The sequence below is a fragment of the Perognathus longimembris genome, chromosome 5 (assembly GCF_023159225.1).
Source record: "Perognathus longimembris pacificus isolate PPM17 chromosome 5, ASM2315922v1, whole genome shotgun sequence".
NCBI classification, from domain to species: Eukaryota; Metazoa; Chordata; class Mammalia; order Rodentia; family Heteromyidae; genus Perognathus; species Perognathus longimembris.
In genome coordinates, this window is record NC_063165.1 from 7,185,451 (window position 1) to 7,203,758 (window position 18,308).

The following is an 18,308-nucleotide window of genomic DNA, read 5'->3' on the forward strand; positions in this document are numbered from 1 at the left end:
CTCCCCCACCCACATACCACTAGGTGAACAGATTTCTATGAATAGGATATTCATGTCACATTAAAGCATCCTTCATTATTTTAAAATCCCCACCACTCCGCCCACACCCAACACAAAACAATATTAATACTGTGATTATATGATGCTTATAAACCCTTACCCTCTAACTTTAAATTACCAAATAAATTTATCTGTAATTAGTGTATAAATTCATATTTACCCTAAAGAGAAAATGTTTGCGATGATCAGGGCCACTATCATGGACCAAGAGAAATTCAGGTGGCTGCCACCTTCTCTTATTACAGATTTCCATCAAGGCAGACACAGGATGTTTGCCTGCAGAGAAAATACAAACAGTTAGAAATCTCTAAGTTTGCAACCAGTTCACGGCATGAGTGAGCAAGAGGAAATTTGAAAGTGTTCTCTCTCACCTGAAAGGTCTTTCATTGCAGCTGAAAAGTTCCCAGACCTCTTTTGTGCTCTTTCTCCTACTGCAACAAGACCTTAAAAACAATAGAAAAGGCCAGTGTTAACTGAATGAATTTCAATTTCATTCAAATAAAGTTCAACAGCTTCAGTCAGGCATGGGTGGCTCATGCCCATAATCCTAGCTACTCAGAACACTGAGACCTGAGGGTTGCAATTGGAAGCCCAAACGGTTCAAAGCCAACCTGAGACTTATCTCCAGTTAATCACCAAAAGGCTGGAAGTCGAGCTGTGGCTCTGTGGCACAGCACTAGCCTTGACAGCAGGATTCACACACACACACACATACACACACTTCATATCACAATTAGTCTCTACATAAATCTTTTTATATGATTTTTTTGTTTCAAGACAGGGTTTATTATATAGCCAAAGTTGGCCTCAAACTCAATTATTCAGCCTCCTCAGCATGTACTACCTTGCCTAGCTCATCTGTCTTTTTATATGCTTTAAATATGTTCCTGGAAGGGCTGGGATTTAGGTTTATTTATTTTTGTGCTGGAACTGGTACTTTAACTCAGAGCCTCAAGCTCTTGCTTAGCTTTTCCCCTCAAGGCTGGCACTCTACCACTTGAAACCTACTTCCAATTCGATTTGGTGGCTGACAAAAGAGTTTCATGGATTTTTCTACCTAGATTGGCTGCGAACCTCATTCCTCAGATCAAGGTGCTGAGCCACCTGAAGGGAGCCTAGCAAGGCTGGAACTTAAAACCAGCTGTAGCTCAAATGGTAGTGTGCCTGTCTAGCAAACATGAGGCCAAATTCAAACCCAAGTACAGCAGAAAAGGCAGTGCATCCAAGTGGTGGAGTCTCTTTTATCAGTTAGTCCTCCTTTTTTTTGTTTTACGAATATTACATGTTCTCAAGGGATAAACTATAACCTTGTCTGCACAATCTCTCCCTAGAAGTGTATTACACAAGTGATTAATCATATTACAAACTCAAACAGTGGTTTCTCAATTTCCACATATTTTACAGGAACCTTCCTTTGCTAATCATGCTAGTATATTAACCTTCCCTGGAATATGTGCTGTTCTCCTTGAGCACTTATACCTTTGCACACTAAGAATGCCCCCTAAGATTATACAATACACACTTGGTATGTTCTGGCTAGTCCATCCAAATTTACAAAAACAATTAACTAATTCCAACTTAATGACTGACTGCAAAGGAAAAGTACATTCATTTTTAAAAACCAACTTTGACAGACTTCAAATACTGAGCTGCCACTGTGCTTACATTACAACATTTTTTTTTTTTCCAAAAGACCTTACTAGGGCTGGGGATATGGCCTAATGGCTAGAGTCCTTGCCTCCTATACATGAAGCCCTGGGTTCAGTTCCCCAGCACCACATATACAGAAAACAGCCAGAAGTGGCGCTGTGGCTCAAGTGGCAGAGTGCTAGCCTTGAGCAAAAAGAAGCCAGGGACAGTGCTCAGGCCCTGAGTCCAAGCCCCAGTACTGCCCCCCCCCCCAAAAAAAACTGCAAAAGACCTTATTAAAAGATACCAATGGCTATTATCTGAGTGTATGTGATTTAATAGACTGCATATATCTTCCCAGGCTCCTCCTATATTTGAATATAAATAAATTGTACGGTAAGAGTTCCAAGATGCCCCCAGTACAAGGTAATATAAAAAAACAAAGAACTTTTAGCAGTTGGTCTATAGTTCCTCACTTGACACATACTACTGAATTAGAAAAGGGAAAACAAAACAAAAAAAAATTGAACATAAACCAGTAGAAAATAGGAAAAGTATCTAAGCCTGCCAACAGTGGCTCAAACCTGTAATCCTAGCTACTAAGGAGGCTGGGATCTGAGGATGGCAGTTCAAAGCCAGCTGGATTGAAAAGTGTCCATGAGACTTATCTCCAATTAACCACCAAAAAGCCAGAAGTGGGGCTGTGGCTCTAAGTGGTAGAGCGCTAGCCTTGAGTAAAAGAGCTGGAGTGGAGGACAGCACTCAGGCCCTGAGTTCAAACCCTCCAACAGACAAAAATAAAAATTATCTGAGAAAGCAGTCTTGTCAAGAGCAAACAAAATGAAAATTCCATTTTCTAAAAATGAAACCATAGTCTAATTTAGCAACCAACATGATAAAAGAATTGCCTTTTAAAAGCTCAAAGTTTTGAATCTATTGATAGAACTTTTGGATATGGAAATAGGTTAAAGAATATTTAACAAATAGCAGTGAATTATACGAGAAATATCTCAAGTTCAAGTAGGATAGATGGACAGACACACAGTAATCAGACTCAAAGTATTGTAATAAATACACATTTTTAAAACACCTTACCTTTTCGGTCTGTCTTAAAATCAACAAGAATAGGTTCCTTATTTCCTTCTTTGTTTTTTCCTAATCCTTCTCCTTCTCTCCAGCCCATTTTTCTCATCAAAACTGCTCCCATTCCTCCAGTTACTGGGGCTGCTCTTAAGAACTGATCCTATCCAAAGAAAAAAAGGTAAAATGTCCCCATTTGACAGTTAGAACTTGACTACGGATGCAATGTCAACTTTTCAAAAAGAGAAATCTTATTTTACTTCTAGATCTGTTACAGCAATTAAACTTAGATATTTCTATACTCAATACATATATATCCATGTTCTAATTATTTTCATGTTAACGGTAATAGTTTGAAAATCAAATGGCAATTTGAAAACAGTAACCCCTCATGCCCCTCCTCCAAAAAAAAAAAAAATAGAACACTCCTGTTTTCGTCCACTATATAGGATCACTGGTACCTCTTCATAGCTTGTAAAAATAAAAAGAAGGCAATGTTAAAACAGTCAATAATAATTGTGCCAGGTGTACCTAGTTTATGAATAAAGCCCAGAAATTATTTAGTAGTAGTTTGGACACTGAAGAAGCATACTTTTGTCATCCTAAGTTGTTTTTTTTTATCCCCCACTCTACCACAAAGCAAGTATAATACTTTAAAATCCCTATGAAAACAAAGTAACTAAATTTACACAGTAATAAAGATAATCACATAGAAATACCCTGTAAGTATGCTAAAATGAATCTGAATTCTTTTAAAACCTAACTCGATGTTAAAAGACTTTTTAAAAACTCCTTAAATGTTTACATACCTAGGCCTCGGTAGCAGCAGTGTTGTGAATAGTACGGCTGGCACTGACCGGGGCAAGAAGACAGCTACAAGGATTTGGCCCTGAAACAAGTTTCCATACAGAGGGGTGAAAGTTCACAGGTTATTCTGTGAACAATCATCTCTCTCGTATCCAACCCACTGAACCATAATTTCCATCAAAGCAGCAAACCACTTAATGTCCTAAACTGCACAACTATGTATATTAGCATGGTCAACAATTATTTCCAATGTTGAAAAATGCAAGATGCCTCTTGTTAATGGGCATCTATGTAAATAGAACAAACAGTTCTGAATTCTATTGTTATCGAGGTCTAATTTTCTTTAAAAATTTGAAACATCTCCAAATCTGTTTTATTTTTGCATTGTTCCTAAATTTAAGGCTAGTGTTCTTTGGAAAACTTACTAAGAGTCCTTAATAGAGCCAAAACTGTGACAGCTTAGGGAAACTATTTCCTACATCAGTAAGTTATTAAGAAATGTAAAAGTAAATCATGTTTTACACACTAATAAGTCAATGTAGTCTTTGTTCCCCAGCTTTATAGTTAAAATGCTGAGGAATAATTATGCCAATGACACTTAACTAGACATTAAGCTGAACAAGGTGCTCTGATGGAAGGAGGCAGCTGTGGAGGTAAAAACATACCCCGGTTCAGTTCCTTATTGGGTGCAGGCCATGCAGTGTAGATGTATCAAGAGAAAAGTTAGCTGATGCTTGGATATCAACTGCCTTGATGCTACACACCTAAAATGACTTTTACTTACTTCCAGGTTCATCTGCCCCTCTTTTGCAGGAAACACTCCTAAAAGAAAGGGCAACTGTGCAGACAGAGTACAATATAAACCCCCAAATAGCCCACATCCCCAACTATTTCCATTTTCTAATACCTTCATCTGTTTCTTTACCCAGTGTGTGTACAATTGACAAAAAAGCAGATTCATCTGCTAAGACCACAATAATAAACAGTATTTATGAAAGCATGTCAAATCATTTCATTCCAGAAAATAACAATTTCAAATGTTTTACTGATGAACAAAAATACTATTATTTCCTTAATCTAAAAATGTATTGCAGAAACCTGAATACATGATGTTGGAATTCCCTACTTTTTAACACATAAAGGCAGTGTTGGGCTATACGAAAGCAAGAAAAAAGCTAAATGGTCATTTGAACAAGTTACTAAACACATTTTGTGAAAAGAAATTGTGATGCATTGTTAAATATTCAATTGCATGATGACTTTCAAATGTCCTAACCTATTTTATAGAATACTGTTTGACTGTTGATATTATACAATGCTCTTCAGCAAATCTACATATGGGTGGTTTCCTGAAAGTATTGCTTTTTTCTATAATTTAAATATCTTATGATAAAAATGAATTGCTTCTGAAAACAAATTTAGAATATAAAGATGAAGGTAAAGTTTATACTAAATATTTACTATAAAACTCTAAACCAAAAAACTGATAGACAAAAATTTAGAAGAGCATTTATAGGGAACAACTAATAAGTCAGTAGACGATTCACTTCCTAATCTTTAGATGTAAACAAAATTACAAAGTAGCACAGTGTTATATAGATGAAGACCCAAAATATATGCTCTATCTACCAGTGTACAAGAACTGTATTATAATGTTCCTAGCTAAACAACCATAAACTTCAGAAATATTGAGCACTATAATCTTCAAGACTAAGTAGTATGAAAGAAACAGAGATGGAGGTGTAGCTCAGACATAGTACACAAGGGCCCAGGCCTCCCCCCTCCCCTAGAAACAGAGAAAACAAGTATTATCCTTCCAAATAAGATGAAAACCATCTATCACTGTCATATGTTAACTACACAAACTCAGTATAGAAAGTAAAACTGACCAAAATTGTGTTTTACTAGGTTACCCTTTGTTTTCCAATATGGATCACAATACATATTAACACAACTATTTCTTTAAAAAAAAAAAAAGCAAGGTGGGGATATAAATCTGTTAAGAGGATCAACAGGGATAATGCTATCAAAGCTGAAATGTTATCAGATTAAAATGTCCACATCAGCCAATACCTTTTTTTTTTTTTGCAAGTAGCTCATTCATGAATGGCCTCATTGCAGTTCTCTACAGGTACCTATCACAACACTGATTACCTCTCTCTGAGGCAGTAATAAGGATGTGATGTGTCTCCACTTAACACTTGGGAGACTTTGAAAATTCCAAAGAATTACTTGCCCACGATCACACAAGGAGTCAGGAGTACAGCAGGGTAAGGAAACCTTCCCAATCCATTACACCACGAAGCCTCCCAGTTTCAGCACTGCTATGCTGCCAGTACTCCTGAAACAAATTTCCCATCACCCATCCAACCAAACCACATCCCTTCACCAAACTGCATTTCTTCAGAAAGCCCTTCTTAACCACCTAAGACTCCCCCAAGAATGAGGTAGCCGTAGGTGGAGTTGACACATCTCACTGCAGGAATCTGAGACCAGGTGCACCTACATCTTCGTAGCACGAGGTGTCCGTCCTCTCCCTTGATTTTAGGTCTTATATATCCTGTTTTTTCATGAAATCAGTGGTTCTCAAATTGAGCCTGTGGATCCACCAGAGGCCACTAGGGCCTAAATGGTGATCCACAGATTGTTACCTCCACCCCCACCCCCTTTAACCACCACCCTCAGCACACCCCACCCACTCCAGCCATCCTCTCCCCCTCCCCCTTTTCAGTCCCATGGCAAATTCACCACATGCATTGCTACTACTAGGGCCTCCCAACCACTTGCAGTAACCAACAGCTAATCACACATAGGGACCTGGGGCTGGAAGTCACAAGAGGAGTGAGGAATAGGAGGCAAGGGATCTTGTGAAAGGGGCAGGTAGTGTTGAGAGGACAAGGACAGAGGACTAGAGGAATGGATCATTAGGGGTGGTAGAGGGGTGGGGGGTGGGGTGGGGTGGGGATCCACTAAAAATAAACCTGTAATAAAGTATCCCATGTTGAAGAAAAATTTGAGAACCACTGCTCTGAAATGATTAGGTTAGTAGTCCAACAGGAACTGTAGAAGATTCTGAACAGCACCTGATAGCATTTAAAACAGTTAAAGAGAACCACCTCCCGCCAAAAACAGCAGCAAGAATAAATTTTAAAAAATCACATAAACTGAGTGGCCCTTGAGCCATATTTATACATTTTCCATTGTTTCACGATTCCGGTCCATCTTCAGTGTCCATCCTGGAGCATATACATAGAGCACATACACTCAGGAATTTGATTAGAGTCACTGGCCTCTCTCATGCGTATTTTAATGCAACATCCCAGAGTTTTAGCTTTGTAGTTGTACACTTTTATATATGCATATACTATGTACCTTTTTAATCCAGGCTTGGGCACCAGTATTAGCCAACTGTTCTTGTGTCAGAACCTGTACTCCTGTACTTCCTGTGAATTGGCCAGGAATGGAATTCAGCTGAGCCCAGGCATCAATCTGAAAAGAAGCAGCCACCTTAATTACTAATAGTAATAATTCACTAAAGAAAATAGTTCTTGACAAGACTTAATATTAAATTCGTAAAACACTATACTGAAGTTAAACATCATTAACATTAAAATAAAATGTTTTCTGATTTGGGGGTAGTTTTTTGGTTTGCTTTTTTTTTTTTAACTGTTTTTAAGTAGTTGTACAAAGTGGTCATAATTCCATAAGTCAAATATGAGTGCAATGCTTCCTGGTCAATGTCACCCCTTCCTTCTTTCTCTCTCTTATAATTAAATGTTTTTTGTGCTTCCCAAAACACTTTACAAAAACATTCAATGGATCCTATTCATAAAGCTATGAAGTTGTAGACTGCATCAAGCACCAATAACTACTATGGTAAAGAATCAACTTGTTATTCATTCCAAATGTAACTATGAACACCTGGTATTTTAATTTTAATTCCTGCCAAAAGATGTACTTACACTTTCTATTATACGTTTACCATGTAATGGTAAAATAAATGGAAAAGCTGGTGTTCAGACCACAGACCCTTCATTGAAATTGTTTGGGTGTAGACCCAAATTTTCACTGTAGTTGTGACCTTGGATACCATTTAGCCACTACAGGTTCCTCAGCTTAATTAAAAATGAGAACTAGTAATAGCTAAGGACTCTTACAGGCAGGCACTTAGCTCATTTTATGCATCAGAGGAATTTTTTGTTCTCTTAATGCACTTCCTGCCACATGGGTTGCAATAAACATTTACTGAATGTTCAGGTCTCTGGGCACATTCGTTTAAGCCAGCAAATTAAGATAAATGGCTTAATCATAGCAAGCAATGTTGTCACAGCCATCTTAATTCGTGAAAGTCCATTTAGAAAGTTATTTAAAATGCTACATACCCGCTCTTGCGCTCGATTTAACATGCTCATGGCTTCAAGGTCAAATGCATTTTCACTGAGTCTTTTCTGAGCAAGTGCCCGTTCACTCATTGCTGTAGAGATGTCCACAGGCTAAGAAAGAAAACACAGATAATTATCTCAAACTACAGCAGGACCCTAAGTTCTGAAAACTCTTCTTTCTTTAGTTGCTGTGTGTCAAAAACTATAGTCTTTCATACTAACTTGCAAAGTTAAAAAAGTAAAGTAACCTTGGGAAGTATAAATGATGAAGGTAAGTTAGTTACAAAGTTATCAGGAAGGAGGAAAAAAACACAAAAAATGCATGCTTTCAGTGTATTTTCTACGATATCAAAATGGAATTAACAGTAAAAAGTTAAAAGTCTTTGGCATAAAGAGTATTATTTTGAATTGTTGTGCATTTTATACTCTACCTGTTTTCACCTGTTTACTAGCTAGCAATACTAAGCGAAGTTCCTGAATTCAAGGAGTAAAAATGGTGCCAATACATCATTCCCCTTCTGGAAATTGTGCATCAATAGGCTTTTGGGTCTTAGCAACCCAATTTCTTCCAAGAATATTTCCAGTATATCAACAAATTTTCAGTTTACATTATATCAAAGTATTTGTGGAAATCTAACATCAAACATCTTTAAATGAGATTTTAAAAAATACTAGTCCATCCTTCCCAAAGAGATACTACCATATTTTGTCTTTAAAAATCTTATGGTAGGTTTGGGGGTACAGTTCACATGGTAGGGCACATGCCTAGCATGAGGCCTTGGGTTCGGTCCTCACTCCTGGACAAAAAAGTTGATACCTGGAAGACCTTAGTTCTAGCCCTTGGAGTGAAAGGGCTGAAAAAAGTCATCTTGGGATAAATAGAGGCAATTTTCATCTTTAAAAAAAATAATAGAACAAATTCTTGTCAGATTATCAAAGGGGAAAACCTATTAAGTACTGAATGGTTTCATTTTAAAATTAGCAAAAGTTGGTATGTATCAACTAATTCATTAGATTTCTAGTTACTTCATACAAGAAACTAACTTTTGTGAAAATGCTTAACTGACATAGGTTCGGCTGTTTTAAAATACAAAGACTGAATGACTGATTATACTCCGTGAATATGACAAGTCAGTAACATGGTTAATAGCTAGGAACTTGTTTCAATTAAAATATTAGACTACAAACTGTGTATGAAGTGTTAAAAATAAGATCTATATAGTAGAAAATGCTGTTGATACTGAATTTTATTATGTACAATGACTAACTTTCCTTTGTAAGAACCCTTATACTAGTATTCTTTGCTGTTTAGCAAAGACTACTTGGGCTAAATCAAGATTTTCTTAGTCTGTTTATATGCCTTCTTAAAATGAAAACAAAATTAAACCGAATCCTATAATCTATTTTACTGTTTATTTATCTCTTGATGAATGATCCACATAGTATTTTTTCTAAGGCCTGCAAAAACTAATCTAAGAGAAGTTAGACTGAAAAACTAGGAAATGCACTCTATTCCACTAGTTGCTTCTATTTTAATTTCTGGACTCAAACCTGATCTGTATGATTCCTGGAACTTTAAAGGTGAATATAGATATTTAAGGCCAAAATCTGTGTCCATTACATCTACCTTAGTTAGAAGTCTCCTAAAAAGTTGGGATTATCAAGGTAATTTTGAAGGTCCACCACATGAGAAATTACCCTTCCCAGAGACTTACTTTGGTTTTCAGGTCAATCTAAATGTTAGGATGCTTAGGCACAATTCTGGAAAGGCCGAAATCTGAAAAGCTACTGGGGAAAAGTCAACCCCAATTTAACTGCAGCTTCCCCACAAAAATGCAGTAGGATGGATTTAAAACCTAACGTTAGGACGGGTGCTAGTGGCCCCTAGCTGTTCAGGAGGCTGAAATCAGAGGATCACAGTTTGAAGCCAGTCTACGCACCCTGAATCTCCAATTAATCACAGAGAAAGCAAGAAGTGGCACTGGGGCTCCATGTGGTGGGTAGACCATTAGCCTTGAGCAAAATGCAGCCCAGGGACAGCACCCAAGCCCACAGTTCAAGCCCCAGGAACAGCAAAAAAAAAAACAAAAACAAAACTACCAGAATTCAATACTGTGCTCCAAGTGGAATACCAAAGAATCCAGCACTGTCACTGTACCCCTCTGGCAGCACTTTAGGTCTTTTTTTTGACAGACCTTATTAATTAAAAAGTAACAATCCATTTTTTATTATTCCCAGGATGAAACTTCCTTCAATCCCAGTAATACATTTTATATAAATTTACATCTCTACTTGATCCTGAAATTTAAGTAATTTACAACTTTCTTCTCACACTGTATAAAAGTTGCAAGTTCCTTTCAAAATTTTATTTTCAAGTAGTTAAGGAATCATTGTTAATTTCATATTTTAATGTGAAAAAACATATTCAAAGTAAAATCGATCAAGATTATCTTAACTTTGTAAGGGTCTTAGTGTTTCCAGCTTTGCGATAATTCAGGTTATGTAACATAAAAATTCCCAAAGCATTAACATTCAGTGATCATACCCAGTGTTACGTGTCAGTATAAAAACATTAAAAAAAAGAAGACACACACACACACACAGCTGCCCTTTAGAGCAACACAGTCCAGGACTTTCTGCAGTAATGGCTGCTAAGCACTTGGAATGTGGGTAGTGTGATTAACAAGCTGATTTTTCATTCAGTAATTGGTCATCGCTAGATTGGAAAATGGGAGTTTTAAAATCGTAGCCATCCTTTATATTGTTCAAAAACAGGAATTATGAAAAAGGTATCAAAATAAAAGCCATTCTTAGAAGAATTTGTAGAATTTTACCAAGTTAACAAGTTTGCTACCTAATGTGTGAAAATTGCATAAGACCTAAAAATATATGACATTATTATAGTAATATTCTGGGTATGCTAATTTCCCCTTTTCCTAGAACTTGTTTTAACAGGTTATTAACATAAGGTATTCCAAAGTTGCAATTCTCACATTAATAAAAAACTACCCAAGATTTTTCATCTCTATCTCAGCAACAAAGGATTCTTCTTCTAAAAGGATGCAGGTGCAATGAACACACAATGATGTTGGCCTCATAGAATATACATTTTATCACCTGTAGTATGTATATGGAATGTAACTTTTACATATTTTCCATTTTAAAAAGTCCTTTGAAATCTATTTTTAGTCCAAATCTATTTTTGGTCCTCTTTCATTAACGTTTACCTAAGAATTTTGTAGAATGCAGCAAAAGGGTATAAGGGAGTTAAAAGATAAACTGTTGGGGTAGAGTAAATCAGATTTTAGAAAAGTAAGACAATTAGTCTCTACACAGGTAACTGCAGATATCTCAAACCTAAAAGAAGCTATAAAAGTAATTAGCAATAAGCAAACAGAGCTAAAGAAAAACCATCTGGCCGATGAAATATTTAAAGCATTAGCAAAAACATTAATACACTTTCATACATTAAAAGTAACTTCAATAACATTTGATTCTGATTCACTTTAAGTGAATTATCTGTCTATACAAAACTGTAGCATAACTTAGCCTAGATGAAATAAGGGGAAAACATAATTCTAGAACTTACAGGTTTATAGTTTACAATTAAAAATTTTCATCTTATTCCTCTAAGTTAGCTTTACTAAACTTTATATATATATTCAAAGCTTCAGTTTCTCTAGCATATAGACATGATTTAATACAAAACAGAATACACTGCTTGAGATAAAAATGATCTTAACATAATTTCATTAGAGGTTGGTCCCTAAAATACTCAAAGTAAATCCTCAAAAACTCGAGGTGTGGCCAGTGATAGTTATTACTCCAGCTTGTACCCTACATCTACTTGTATTTGTGTGAGAACTACATTTCTACCTTCTAATAAGCCTTACTAACTTTATTTACCATAATTAATACCCATGAGGGACTATTTTTTAAATGCTACTTCTCCAGTACTTTTTTTTTTAAAGTTCATTATTTATAAATCAATTCTCACATATATGTACAGTTCTAACAATCACCTCTGAGGATGCTGGCGGCTGGGTAGAAGAATGATACTATGGTACAATGGGACATAGTCTAATGAGTGGTTTTCCAAAGGGATGGACTTACATTGATTCATCCATGAAGCAGGCTTATGTACTCATGTCAAAGAGCATTCTTAAGGACTGGTAATTGGGATTAGCAAAGATAATTTCACCCTTCTAAAGATAGTATCTGTGATCTTTGGCTAAATGTTTTATGACCAAGATTTAAAGAAGCACAAATTCTATATTAATTTAAAAAATACTCATAAAAATTTGGCCATTTAAAAGAACTTTTCCCTTTATCTTACAAAGTCTTTACTTCAATCCATAGTGAAATCAAAAGGATCAATGCTGTCTTGAAGCATCAACAAAAGTATTCTGCAAACACTGGCACAAGAAACATAAATTTTATAAATACAGTGCACTTAGCTAAATAACTGGAACTGAGCATTTTATATTATGAACATTTCCTCTGGATGGTTGTTATTGTTACAAAAGTGTAGAATTGAGATCAGAACATAATTCTATCTCTTCTCCCCTAAAATTTTGGAACTTGTTTAAAACCAGGTTAATCTATATGAGTGTAATCTTCTACATAAGTAGCTTACAGTTGGGTATTAAATAGTTCTATCTATCTTGTCAGAAGAGACATCTGCTTCGTTTAGGCCTGTGAGAGAACTTTTCATCTGTCTTAATAAAATACTAACTTTGTTACCAATGTTCACCCCCCACTAATGATTTCTTTAGAATTCCCCCAACCTTTGAAATCTGATGTCACTTTGATGAGAACCAAGGTTAAGCCATTGTACTGTCAGTGAATGAAAATGAGTACTAAACTTTAATCAAATTTTCTTGACCAAAATGAAGTGTAATAAAGATTTACTAAAGACTTTCCCTGTCTTTAACTGAAGACAAAACAGTTATAGTCACTTATCTTCTCAGGAAAAGTATTTATAGGGTACTTATTCCATGGGAACCTTGCCACGCTTTTTGTAACTTGGTTTAAATGCTTAATCTGCAATAAATTCATTTTTTTTAAGCATACATGTTAGGATTTCTAAGCCTACAGAGCTCTCATCATAGTCTATTATCAAGCTAATTCAAGAAGATTAGTCAGCTGTAAATGTCTGTTAACCTGTCCCTCAAGATATCCAAGTAGCCTGATTTGGGGATTAGTAACTGAACACCGAATTGGTTTCACTAAAATATTGTCCAAGTCAGCTATCTATTTCATTATAGGTAACTTACTTAAAACGTGAATACACACTATCACTAACTTTCAACTCTTAAGTTGGTGGCTTGATCCCTCTTCAAAAATGCCACAGGTAAAAGAAAAAAAAAAAGTGAAAATGTCACCTAGAATATAACTTGGGGGGAAAAACACTGCTAGGAAAGTTTCTAATTTGGGTTCTGTTTACTTTCTGGTTGTATAAACAGGATTCTCTGTAGGAAGTGTTTACTGGCAGATGATGATATGCCAATGTAAAGAACCTCAAGGGAAGAGTAGTGGTCTCAGACCTACAGATCCTACAACTGCACAAGTCTAAAAAGGGCATCAGCTGTCTAGTCTAGTACTTGCACAAATGTCAAGGCTTTGGAAACCAAGGGCAAGTGGTGATGACAACTAGTCTATGGTATCATTGAAAACTCCCACCCCCCCCTAGAAAGTCTCCACCCTCCCACATCCCCCAAGCGTGATTTTGCACAACAAGTTAAATAAAAGTAAACTGTTTATTAAAAGATACAGCAAAGGTACAGATACATAGATACATACAAAGATACAGATATATATATATTTACATATATATACAGTCTTGCTGTTTTCATGTGCACTATATTTAGCAGCACATTTAATCAGGCGGCATTTTAATGGGGCTGTTTTCACACTTGGCATTGTTACTACGTCACTTTGACAAGATACAACTATAGCCTGGTGGAAATTTCACTGAGTAAATTCCACTTCTCCAACTTTCAATAGTGGCAAAGAGGGGAAGGAGAAGGGAAGGGAGTACCAAGGCTGAACATTAGGTTAAACACAAGAATGCAAAAGGGCCAAGGTAGCACAGGGAAGGGGAAATTGAATAAAATTAAAGGCTATCTGAGCAATAACCTAAAGTAATAGTAAGGAACCATCATTAAATGGCAATGGGGTATGTGCCCAAGATGTTCACATAAGCCTACAGTGACCTTTCCAAATCCACTTCTTGTGTTGAACCTGACGATCTGCCTCTCTCCGCTCAATGCTTCCAACCCAACAAATTTGCTACCACCAAAATCTAGAGCTATAGAGCCTTGAAGCAAAACGGGAAGCTAAATAGTTGTACCTTGGGCTACCTTCCCACAAATGCAAGGAGGGCCCAATGTTGGGTAGGGTTGTGATAACACTGTTCTCTGCAATTCGATGCTTTTCACTTTGTGGCTTGGTTCCACAAAGTGAACTGCATCGAGTTACTGTCAAATGAGAAGCTGCGGGTTGTTTCATCTGTCGTTTAACCCGGCCCTGCCGTTTAACCCGGCCCTATGAAGAGTGAAACAGAATCCAAATCAGATATAAAATAACAATAAAATGGTAGATTCAGGTATAAAAAGGAAAACAAAATATTCATCTTACCTCTGAGGGCAAATTGCTGCTGAAAACATTATCATCATCTTTGTTTTCTTCACCATTTTTCTCCACAGGAACCCACTCTCCATAAACACTATCCGCTTCTTTTTTCCGATGTTGAGATCCAGAAGACACAGGAAATTCTTTTGTCAATGTCACCTGGCTTTTTGGTGGAGTTGGCTTTGCTGCAGCAATCTAAAAGACAACATTTCTTAATTAAAACTCATATAAAAGATACATTCACGCCTGTAATCCTAGCTATTCAGGAGGCTGAGATCTGAGGAGTGCAGTTCAAACCCAGCCCAGGAAGCAAAAGTCCCCGTGAAACTCTTATCTAAAATGGCACTGTGGCTCAAGTGGTAGAGAGGTGGCCTTGAGCACAAAGAAGCTCAGGGACAGCACCTCGGTAGGCTCTCTCAAGCTCCACAGTGGGGCAAACAAAATCTTCCAAAAGTGGTTTCTTAAGAATTTCAACATTACTAAAGGCAACGTTTAGACTGGGAGGAAATGTTTTGGTTTTTTTTTAATTACTTCTCATAGTATTTAAATAAAAACCTAATCTGAGCGAGACATCTGCAATCCTAGCTGCTCAGGAGACTAAGATATGAGAATCAACGTCCTAAGACAACCCAAGCAGGAAAGTCCATGGGACTCACCTCCAATCCAAAAAAGCCAGAAGTGGAGCTCTGGGTTAAGTGGGAGAGTACTAGCCTTGAACAAAAAAGATCAGGGACAGCACTCAAGTTCTGAGTTCAAGCCCCAGTACACACATACCCTAATACACTTAAATCCATGTTTAGGTTGTATTTAAATAGTTTCACGTATTATGTCATTTTATCAATCCATAAGTACTAATACTTACATTCAGATTGAAAAAAATGGGCTTGGGTTCACTGAGTTTAAAGGGATGATGATAAAAAGGAGGTTCTTCTTCTTCTTCATCCGAAACATGGGGTTTATTCACTATTACATCATCATCTTCTTTACTCTGTGCAATCTGTTTGCATTTCTTTAAAAAAAAAAAAAAGATACATCTTATGGTTTACATAGAACATGCTTAATTTTTAAATCATCACATAAGATCAAATTACAAAAGGAAACAAGACTATTGATAGGTTAAAAAAAAAAGTAATTCAAGCCGGGCATCGGTGGCTCACACCTGTAATCCTAATTACTTAAGAGGCTGAGATCTGAGGATCATGGTTCAAAGCCAACCTGGGCAGGAAAGTAAAAAAACTCTTATTTCTAATTAATCACCAGAAAACTGGAAGTGGCGCTGAGCTCAAAGTGGTAGAGTGCTAAGCCATGAGTGAAAAAAAGCTCATGGATAGCCCTGAGTTCAAGCTCCACAACCACCAAAAAAAGTAATTCAGCTCAGTAACTGTTATTTAAACACACTGGCTAGTCAGTCAACAACATTTATTGAGCACCTACTATGTGCAGAGCACTGTACTGGGCACTGTCTTGGAATACAAAAAAAAAAAAAATGTAGAAGACATGGTCCCTGCTCCCAAGGAGCTTACAATCTAATAATACGAGACAAATTACATATACATGAAATAATGCAAGAACTTTTTTACAGAGCAACACAATAACAAGTGCAAACTGATATAATACAAATTGAGTACATAAGTGCTAAAAGAACAGAGGCTTAAAGAGAGAATAGTCAGTCAAGGTTTGGATAGAGGGGGGAAAAAATGTTCCTTGAAAAATTGTAAGCCAGATTTTCATAGTAAAGAAAAAGAGTTGATAAGGAAAGGAAAGGAAAAGAAAGCCATCCTGGTCAGGTGGTGGTGAAGTGAGAAAAACCTGTTAGGAGGGACACGAGCACTGCAGATGAGGCTAAAAACAAAACACTAAGTGTTCATAGGATCTTAGATAAAGAATTTAGATTTGGTAAGTGAGCAATCAACGTTTTTGCTAGGTCTTTTTTTTTAAGCTACAATTCATAGTGAAGAAACTAAGAAATTTTTATGTTCATCAAATATATGGTAAAAATAAGATTTGAAATTTTTGTGAATAGTAGACAGTAACATGTCTTCCCATAAATGTTTTGTCAAATGAGTCAAAGAATACAACTTAAGAATGAAAAATAAGGCATGATGGAGAGGGTGCAATTGATGCCGTCTGACACATAAAGCAAAGTCAATTCCTCCTTAAGAAGCAAAGGAATAGACTTTATTACCTGGCTTCATAAAAAGGTCAGTAAATTTGAGTAGATCTGTCTCTATACAAGCAGAATTTGTCACATCTAATATCAATTGAAATATTACAATAGGAATTAAAAAGCTCACTTAGCCAAAACACAGTATTTCAAGCATGTAACCAATGGGAACAGAATATATTGAGAGTGGCAGGCTAGCATAAGGCTAGCTAGTAACGAGTTTCAGTATATGAAACAATACGGTATTTCTGGATCCTAGCAGCAAATATTTCAGCATACTCCTCCCCCCGCAAAAAAAAAAAAAACCTCCCCCCCCAAAAGCCTCGATTGAAAAGACCAAATTCTTAGGAACAAAAATAAGTATATTTAAAATATATGTTACTGCCAAAACCCGAACCGCAGAGGAAGAACTGATAATGGCCGGCCATTATCGCCAATGGCTGGTACCAAACAGCCAAAACCCGAAATGTTGATGCGAAAGAAGTTCCTTTCAGGCAATGGCCAGCTATTCTCATTAATTTCCAAGCTCCGGTGGCAAAAGATCATTTCTGAAGATTGTCTGTGTCTTTGCGTTTATGCAGTACACTCGTGGCGATCAGTGAACACGTCGTGAATGGAAACGAAACTGTAGGCGAGCTTCTGCGTGTTGCTCACTCAACACCTCCTCCATTCAAACGAACCGTCCCACTCCTCAGTCAGTTTGGCTTCTAAAACTGGAAAGCAAAAGTAATGGGAAGTAACTTTTAGCTAGCGGAGCTTAGCCATCCCGGATAATGGCCTGCTAAACAGAGCTTCTGCCGCTGCCACATCTGTATTTCGGGTTTTGGCCACTCGGTGCCAGCCATTATCAGTTCAGCCCACAATTCAGGTTTTGGCACACTCCAGAGTCAACAACCCTGGAATAATCCATTTAAGAATGAAAACGAATTCTGTCTAGCTTACCTCAGTTAGTTCTTCTATGGTAGCTCCTCCCGACTTTTTTGCAACTTTCTCTTCTATTGTAGGTGGAGGTGCAGGCTTTAGGTTTGGCGGTAAAGGAACACCAGCCTTAGCACACATGGCAGCTGCATTAGCTTTGGCTATTTCAAGTAATTGAGCCTTATCTGTAAGAGGAAAGTGTAAGAAGCAGTCTTCTTAAAGGCTATGCATTTTGTATTATCAAGTTTCAAGTGGTAATAAAATTAAAGACATCAATTTCCTGCTCTACCTTACAGCTGTAATCAAATCATTAATTCTTTTAAAGAAACAAATCTACATTTCCTACTTGATTTCCTACTCAAACACTACCCTATCCCAAGAAAATAGCTGATTTACTACAAAACTATAGTAACTCAGTCACAAACACTAAGACACAAGCCCAACTTTATTTCTACAAATTATTTGACCTTAAAATTAGTTTCCTAATATAACAAGAGCATCATTGTTCCTTGAGCCCAGATTAAGAGTGCCACCCCATCTAACAAGTCTTAAGCCAAATTAACTGTGCTAACAGCCCTGAACACTACTAGTGTGGCCATCATCACTTGGCAGTTTTACCATTTGGTAAATAAAGA

The 18,308-nt window shown here is 36.8% G+C and overlaps 1 protein-coding gene across 7 annotated transcripts in view; it reads right to left on the reverse strand.

The window, feature by feature from the left end:
• Positions 1-18,308, reverse strand: part of Son (SON DNA and RNA binding protein) — a 34,662-nt gene that overhangs the window by 1,345 nt on the left and 15,009 nt on the right. For 3 of the 7 annotated variants that reach the window (XM_048346280.1, XM_048346279.1, XM_048346281.1), the window contains 8 exons: positions 17,698-17,858; positions 15,454-15,600; positions 14,598-14,786; positions 7,959-8,069; positions 6,949-7,065; positions 2,785-2,932; positions 432-503; positions 221-336 (listed from right to left, as the gene is read on the reverse strand). In XM_048346280.1, coding sequence (XP_048202237.1) covers positions 221-336; positions 432-503; positions 2,785-2,932; positions 6,949-7,065; positions 7,959-8,069; positions 14,598-14,786; positions 15,454-15,600; positions 17,698-17,858 — 1,061 coding nt within the window. Of the gene's footprint in view, positions 1-220; positions 337-431; positions 504-2,784; positions 2,933-3,578; positions 6,813-6,948; positions 7,066-7,958; positions 8,070-13,698; positions 14,505-14,597; positions 14,787-15,453; positions 15,601-15,993; positions 17,469-17,697; positions 17,859-18,308 lie in introns of those variants that run through there. The other 4 variants (XM_048346282.1, XM_048346284.1, XM_048346283.1 and 1 more) reach the window with 4 other exon arrangements.